At 45.2% G+C, this 8801-nt stretch overlaps 1 protein-coding gene across 1 annotated transcript in view; it reads left to right on the forward strand.

Moving 5' to 3' along the window:
- NTSR1 (neurotensin receptor 1) overlaps window positions 1-6693 on the forward strand; it is a 58850-nt gene extending 52157 nt beyond the window's left edge. The window contains exons 3-4 of the mRNA XM_075022591.1: window positions 3962-4052; window positions 6444-6693. Coding sequence (XP_074878692.1) covers window positions 3962-4052; window positions 6444-6693 — 341 coding nt within the window. The remainder of the gene's footprint in view (window positions 1-3961; window positions 4053-6443) is intronic.
- Window positions 6694-8801: the final 2108 nt, after the last annotated feature.

Here is an 8801-nt window from a genome sequence, read left to right on the forward strand (position 1 = left end):
ATGTTACCCATCGCTGTCCCGGTGCTCTGAGTCACGCTGAGCCTCAGATGGCCCCAGAAGAGGGATGGGGGGCTGAAAATCCCTCCCAAGTGTGTCTCCCATGCTCAGTCAAACCAGCCACCGAGCACTCGCCGTGGTCTTTTTACACAAGATGTACTGTTCCATGCTCATGCTAACCCAGCGTGAGTTTTCTGAGATGTTGGTCCCGGAGAAGGGCTGTCTCCCAGCCTCAGCCACAGGATACACACGAGGTAAAATAAAATACTCAGTGCGATCTAATATAATTTAACTTCCAGGATTGCTTCCACATCTAGTTTAGTCTGAAAATCAAGACTGGCACAGTTTAAATCTTCTTTTGCACAATGAAAAAGATGTCACTCAAAATTTATGTTTCCCTCTGCAGGACTTCCTGCACGATAAACAAACAAGGGCTTGTCCCTCGCCACTCCTCCTTCCTCTCTCCCCTTCTTCCTTGGGATGCGGTTCAAATGGGCAGAGAATAGAGCCATTATAAGACAAAATAGAAAGCCACAGGATGCAATAATTCAGGTTTTAGTATATGTTTAAATTGGGAGTTTGATTTAGAAGGGAAATGAAGACGAAGCTCGGTGGAAGGATCATTCCCTGCATCCCCAGAACACTAGCGTCGGCTTGCTCAGGTCCCCTCTCTGCTCCTCAGCCCTGGGCTAATCCGCAGGTTTGGCACCTCATTTGCTCAAATGTGGGAAATATCAGAAGTTCATGGAGCAGCCCTGCTTCTACTAAAACTGCACTGAATTCATTAGAAGTGAGGGATCGGTCTGGTTTATTTTTAGTTCAAAAAATAGAGGCAGGGAATCTCCGACCTCAGAAACACCATCCTGGAGAGTCACTTCCATCACGTTGGGTCGAATCCTTCCCCTGCAGTGCTCAGCTCCAGCAGGCTGACCTGCTCCATCTTACTCCACCAAAGAAACCCTTGTGTCAAGCCTCTGATGGTGGAGAACAAGTCCTATGAGCTGATAACAATGATAAAAAACCATTTTGGCAGCCACTCTGCCCAGCATTTGTTTTACAACTCATCCGTTTGGATAAGCATGTGCTCAGGGAGGCACAAGACAGCAGCAAAAGGCACCAGGTATCTGGGAGAACAGGACATTTTCATTCTGTATTAGACAAAAGTTAACACATTCCCGCGTTTCATATTCCTCCCTGGGGAGGGGACCCAACAGGGCAGGATTGCCACCCTAAATCTGCTTGATCCCTTGTATGATAAAATTGAAACATACGGATTAAGGGTGACAAATACAGGTCAGGGTCTCCTAATCTGTGCGGCAGAGGCTGGCGGCACAGAACCGCACAGCGTGCTACCCAGCTGGGATTTCCAAATCAGACCATAAGTGTCTCCAATGCATTTAGCTATGTGTTTAATAGAGTTTTAATTGCAGAGTGATAGCATGTGATATTACAAAATTACCACAGATTACTTAATTGACTATTCCTTTGCTCAGCTCAAGCAGATATTTCTCTGAATATGTGTTTTTGCTGCTATAGATCCCTGCTTCCATATTATTTGGCACAGCATTGTCTGAGCAACAGAAGCAGAGATCCTTTACCAGGAGAAAACCACTTTCATTTAACGTGTTGGTAAATTTAACAGGCAGATGTGCGAGACTCTTAAAATTGGCTGTAGAAGGAATCCAGATCCTGCCGTTCTTAAAGAGCTGCATGCAGGGGTGAGCAGCTGGGAAGTGCCAGTGCATGGAGGTTTCTGCAAAAATTATGATCTGCACGAATGCACTTGCGTCGGGAGCCATTTGGGAAGCTGCTTTCACAGCCTGAAAAATCCAGCTAATCCTGTACAGGCACTGGGAAAGCAGATGGACTGGAGCTGTGATGTTGGCTCATTGCTGTTGGCCCGGTGCTGATGGATGGAGGAGGAGAGGCTGGAGAGTATCGCTTCTCCTGTGGCCCCTGGGAGGCATCTCCTGAGAAGTCATGGGTGGACTGCCCCATGCAGGGCAAACCAAAGGTCCATCCAACAGAGAAATTAATTTCTGGAGATGGTCAAAAGCAGGTGCTCAGAAATGTGGAAGAGTGAGGCAGGCATCCAGCGCTCCCTCCGAGATTCCTGCTGGACCTTCCAACATCTCCTCTGCCACGTGTTGTTTAGGGGCTGTCCCCATCCAAGTCCCAGCAAAGGTCCTCAAGGCAGGATCAGAAACAAGTCAAATTCATTCACTTGATGGCGTCCGAAGAGCTGCAGGCTGTCTAGTGATGAATTACATCTGCAATCACAATGACCATATAGCAGCCAAAAACATTCAGATTGAAATCATGAAGTCACTTGGACAAGAGAATAAAAACAGAGCCTCTAGCTTTCTTTCCAAAACATGTCCCTTCAGTTGCCTAAAACTTTATTGAATAAATGGCTTTTGCAGCATTCCTGGAAGATGCTCTCATACACCATGCAGGCTGATGCTAAAAGAATATAACCGTCTCCTTTGTTAGTTATGTGTTTAATAAAAGAGATAGCACACGGAGTTGAAGTGTGGCTGTGAGTAGGGAGACGGACACCAGGAATTATTTAATTTCTGTACAAATTAGGCAGTGATCCTGCTAGTGATGACACCCACAAAAACAGGGCACAGACACTTTCCCTCCCGTTGTGTTACTGAAGTCTCCCCTGTGCCTTTTGGCCGGGTAACGGTGATGGGGAGATGCAACCGCAGCCAGACTTGCTCCTCCTGGATCGTGGTTTTCCAGGGAAACACATCTTCTGCATACCTCCTCTATGAGCTGTGGCATAGGCCCTGTGGGATGACAGCATCTGGGTTTGGGACATTTCCACATAAATATTTGCAATCCCAAGGCAGAAGGAGAAGCAGTGCCTGCCTCTGTGTGCCAAATCCGCATTGCACTGGTGGTGCGTAGCTCTGTAAGAGAGCTTTGCTGCTTCCTAGCCCTTTACAGGTCACATAAAGGACAAGAGTGATGCGGCCCTTATTCTCTGTAGAGTAAATTTGGGATGAAAAATTAACATAATTATTTTATTTAGCCTTGATTTTCTTCTTGTCTTTTATTGTGTTATGTTTTAACTGAGATTTCTTTATTTCCTGCTAGCATTCTGCCAGAATCCTGTCATTTCATACAGAGGTTGAAATGCATATTACAAAAGGAAATAAATCTTTCCCTTGATTGCCTGATATATCTACTTTTTAATCTAGATTGACAAACGCACTCTACCAACCGCACTTTTATCCTTCAGAGTTGTTGCATTTTATTTTCCATTGTTTGATGTCCCTCGGCAGGAACCTGGAAAGGAAAAAAAAAAACCATACCGTCTTTCTCTGCTTATCCTTTAATTAGTCATTTTTATTATGGCAATGTCCAGAGTCAAACATCTTGTAATCACTGTCTCAGGTATTGCACAAATATAGAGCAAAAGGACAAGCCCTGCCACCAGAAAGCAGTTCCTGAGGCTATTTAATGATCCCCAGCATCGCGGGGACTGTGGCCAGTGGCTCCGTGTAACAAACTAATGGTATTATAGTGTCCCTGGCTCCCTGTCTACCTGGATGAAAAACATACACTAACTGTCTCCGCGAGTACTTTGGACAAAATACCCAGTGCCACGAGGGCATGAAACAAAAGGACAGATGCAAATAGAGTTTTGTTTAAGCCAAGTGTCTGAACTAGGCATCAGCAGTCCTTCATCTGTATCATACCTTCTTTTGTTCATAATGTCACTGCCCCCGTGCTTATTGCTATTTTCTATTATTTCTGTTATGCCTGTTTTTACGGACATTTGCAGGCTGGTTGTCCCTCAGGGTTATTCATTCTTTGCACAACAGCAACAGAAGAACGAAGTGGGGCTTTAGGAAAACCGTTTACGGTGACAAACACCATACAGACAGGTCTCTCTCACCCCCCGAAGAAGAATTGCTCACGAAAAGTAATGAGCTCTTTTCGTACCTTGCAGGTGCTGTGGTGATCGCCTTCGTGGTCTGTTGGCTCCCTTATCACATACGGCGTCTCATGTTTTGCTACGTCCCCTCCAGCCACTGGACAGAGTGAGTCACGACACGGGGGACGAGCTCGCCGCATGCCACGACGGGGTGGGGGGGTCAGCCTGGAGCTGGGGCTGCCGGGGCCCCACCAGACTTGGGGATGGAAGCAGGAATGTGGGAGCAAAGATGTTCTCCACGCGAGGGTTGAAAGCCTCAACCTCCTAATTGTTGTTTTGCTTTTTTCTTTTGGATTTCTTACCGTGTTTGCCAGCCAAATTAAGTCCTAGTTTTATCGCCTACGTCCCCCAGACGTGGGTGAAGGAAGCATTAGCTTGAACCGAAACCCATCAGCATGCCCTTCCTTCTTCTGTGGCTGTGACCACAGAATCACCCCCCTTAACAAAAGCGATGGATGTTCAGTTGACAGTCCTTAATGAAACGACATTTGGACGGTGGGGGGGTTATACATCTGAAGTGGATTGCTGTCTCCGTGGCGGAGATATCGATCACCGGCCCTAAGACGGAGCAGCTCCCGTTAAGGCACCAATTAGCTCCACAACATCCCATTTCCTTAGTGATGGGAGAGATTACACAGGTGGGGAAACAACCGTGCTGCTTACGGAGTCTGGGGCAGGTTATTTACTGGGTTTTGCAAGGAGTGGTTCAAAATTAAATATTAGCAGTTGCCCCTGATTAGAAAATGTCCAGATTCTCAGAGAATTTAGGATAATTGCATGCCTATGCCGAATGCACGTGCGCTGTTCACAGATGTGCAAGAGCACACAAACAGCTCCGTGCAGCCTTTCTGCCACGTCAGGCCAGGTTCCTCAGCAAAGCAGCCACAGAACAGATTATTAATTTTAAATACGCAATTAAACATTAATGCTGTCTGGGGATATACACCCAGGTAGCCTGAGACACCATGAGATGTGCTCAGTGAAAAATGTGTCTTTCCTCCCATGGTGTTATGTCCCTCTTCTCTCTGGGACTGGGTCTGTTTCCTGCAATGAACAGGAAAAGAAAAAAAAAAAAATCTACAATACCAAAAAGCAGAGCAACTCTGAGACATTAAAATTTCATAAACTCCAAGCACAAAAAATAGTAATTTACGATATAGCAGTCTACTGAATGGAATTGTACATCCATCCGTAGCTAAACCCCAAACCTATCTTCAATCATGAAAACAGAGCTCTAGGCACACACTGGGACAAACTGTTGTTTCTTGTTTGCTTTCCTATATGAAAAGCACTTAAAGCAGCAATCAATTATGTAATGACTGCACTTGCTTTGAGCAAGAGGGGTAGAGAAGTCTGTCTGCAGTTAGTGTGAATTTATGCATTGTGGTTGCATTCACATATTTTTTTTCTTCTTTTAAAAGCCATGAGCCATTTTAGGAAAACACTGAATTTACAGGCATATTATGAATGGTGAACTATCAGCATGGTAGCTAATCAAGGCCTTGCAGCAGCTTGATGTGTGCGTTTATAAATGTACGTGCCTGCCCCTGAAGAAGATAAATTTTTGCTATATTAATTCTTCACAACTATATAGAGAAACTCTGCTTGCAAGAGCCGGATGGGCCATGCAGTACTTGGCAGTGCTGAAGGGGTGTGGAGGGATTGATGATGTACTCCAGCACACATCTATTTATCTTTTGTTAGACAGTGCTCAGACTAACAAAAAGGTCTGCAACTTCCACTGAGATAAACGATCCTGGGGAACATCTTCCTGAAAATGAGACCCACGCTGTTTATAAACGCTTTACCAGCTCAGTGCTGTTGGTCTCACTTGTCCCAAAGAAAGATATTTCCAAAAGAAAAAAAATAACTAAGCGTTTTCAATCCATTCTAGTTGAAAACATTATATATTGATGGTCAGGATATGTTTCAAAAGCGTGCTGTCGTCAACTTGTCCCCACAATAGAGACTGTTATCCCAGATTACAGACAACTCCCAACCCAGAGACGCACTGAAGGAGCTGATGCAGCTCTTGCTGCGGGGGGGAGGACAGAGCTGCATCTGTTACTGGATCTTGGCTCTTCTGCAGGCTTTGTAGACCAGAACTGCAGCCAGAAAAGTCAAGCTAATGTATATGCATGACACAGAAGCAAATTTCCATCTGGCGTCTCAGTTTCACACATGTCTATTTTCAAAGACAAAATGAACGCACGAGGTGAGTATCACATGGGCACCCAGGGCATACATAAGTTTCTAACTGCTAGTGACTGAGGCAAGACTTTTGTAGAGGCATTTGACCCACGTTTGGCCAGTCCCAGTTGAAAACATAGATATTTTTCTGGTGGCTTATGCACTGGCTCCCACTGGTAAGCTCACGTCCCCAGTCAAGAAAGGTTAGCTGAAAAAACAGCTCATGTTTTTCTCAGCCTCATGACTTTGAATTATTTCAGTTCTCCACATTCTATTTAGATTTTTTATCTTTTGCCTGTTCTTCCAGTTTCCTTTTCAACTTCTACCACTACTTCTACATGCTGACAAATGTCCTCTTCTACGTGAGTTCAGCAATCAACCCCATCCTCTACAACCTGGTGTCTGCAAACTTCCGACAGATCTTCCTCTCTACACTCACACTCCTGTGCCTGCCATGGAGGAAGAAGAAGAAACGACTGGCCTTCACCAGGAAATCCAACAGCATCTCCAGCAACCACACATTTTCCAGCCAGGTCACAAGGGAAACTACATACTGAAGCCAAAGGAGGAAGGGAAATGCATTTCATCATGGAGACAAAACTTGGGAGAGGCCTCTGTGACTTTCATGCATGGTCTCCAAATTCATGTAACACAAATGTGTTTAGCAAAGTCATTTTTGTTGGCAAAATAGGCTTCGTTCTGCCAGTAACTTTGAGGTTATTTTAAAGCATTGGCCTTGCCTCTTGTGAGTAATGTCTACACGTTTTGTAACTTCAGTCTGGCATAAATCCAAGTGCAGTGTTGACTGGGAAGCCAAAATATGTTAAACTTAGGCAAAATCGTACCGCATTTCATCCTTTTCTCAATGCAGAGATGCCATGTTCACATCCAAGGGTTTGAGTTCACGTCTCTCGGTGGCACCGAGCAGAAAGTCTGATGAGGAGAAAGTAGTTTTGAACAGAAAAGGATGTTTTCAGAGAGCAGACATGCTCATCTATGGGATGTTCACTGAACGAGGAGTGACAACTCAGGGAGCCAGGTGGTTATTTTTGAAATATATCTAAATTATTATTAATATGACCTAGGTGCTCGAGAGAGCCACTCTGGCTCCTTGAAATTAAATAACAACAGATGATGCCTTACCTAGATTGGGGTGGCTGTGGCCTGGGGGAGTGGGGGTCATCTTTCACTTTAGGGCACATATAGTGCCTGGCACAGTGAACCCCCTCTCTTGCCAGTATTGGTACTGCAACACCAATAAATAAAGGCTCTGGCAAAGTCAAGAATGCAGAAACTGTGCCCAGCTGGAGTGCTGAAAACAAACAGAAATGGAAAATCTTACTGTTGCCATACAGCCAAATCCTGTTTTTCATCGGGGAGAACAGTTAGCTGGCCTGCATTAAAAGGTGAGAAAACTCCAGGCTCATGAGGGCTCCAAGGCTGCTGAGATAAGAGCAACCTGCCCCAATTCTGTGGGACCTTCAGATTTTTCCCATTCTTATTCCAGTTTTACTTGTTTCCTCACCATTTTCAGAAGGCTGATGTCTCATAGGTTGTATCAGTTGCAGGCAGCAGGGCCTCTTGTTCTACCTTTTCTTATTTCTTTTTGCTACCAGACCTCTTGGCACACTGATCTACACAGACAAATCTTCAAATGGTGCAAATGAAGAACACAAGAAGGTCTAAACTGAGGAGTCTTAGCTCTAAACCAACTTTCTTTTAACAAGCCAGAGGAACAGAAACAAGACCTGAAAATTCTCTTTGAAGTTTCTCAGCTGGCCAGGATAGGTAGCGTGAGCTTTTCTCCCATAGGGTTCCACCTTTAACAGCCCACTATGTGATGCGGCAAATTGCTCCAGATCCTTTAGCACCAGAAATCACAGGTCTCTGGGACAAGCTAAAGGGCTTTCCCTGCTGCCACATCACCAGATGGTGACCTGCATGAACCTGGAACCAACCAATCGTCCTGAGCAACCTCTGCTGTGATTTTGCTGGTGGTGACCTTGCGTCCCCTTTCACACCACACTTCATTAGGAGGGCAGTGCTCGCCTCTTCATGATGACAAACTGGAAGAGTCACTTGGCCCATACCCTGTCACTCTTCAACTAACAAGCACCCTTGGTACCTAACAGAAGTCTCTGCTGGAGATGTGGGTCTGGCCCCACTGAACTGTCACACAGTGATGGAGACCAGTTACTGATCTACTGGGTGGATCTTCTCCCGCTACAAATGTGGTATCTCGTGGGTCAGTCCCTGTTGGGCTCAGGGCATAAAGAAAACACCTGTGGGGCATTTGCTGTGAGTTGTGAGTGATGGCTATGTACTTCTGAGGCATTTATAACCTGGCAGTTGTACAGAGCTAGCTACCCACCAGCCATGACCTCCAACCACACCTAGCAGGGATGGGAGATTATTTTAATGCCTAGTACAGAACCACTCCAAAAGAAAGGGCTCAAAATAGAAATCAGTGGGGCTTTAGTTTCTTCTGATTCAGCCAAACTGCAAGCTCTGTTCTGTCATGCCTTCTTTTAATTTCTTGGGCAGGTTGTACCAAACAGAGGACAGAGATTATATTTGACAAAGCACTTTCATTGCTCATGCACGGTTGACACCTCTTTGGCAAGAAAAACAGGTAATGGTACAGAAAACAAAACAAAAGAAAAAA

The sequence above is a fragment of the Buteo buteo genome, chromosome 2, assembly GCF_964188355.1.
Source record: "Buteo buteo chromosome 2, bButBut1.hap1.1, whole genome shotgun sequence".
Lineage (NCBI taxonomy): Eukaryota > Metazoa > Chordata > Aves > Accipitriformes > Accipitridae > Buteo > Buteo buteo.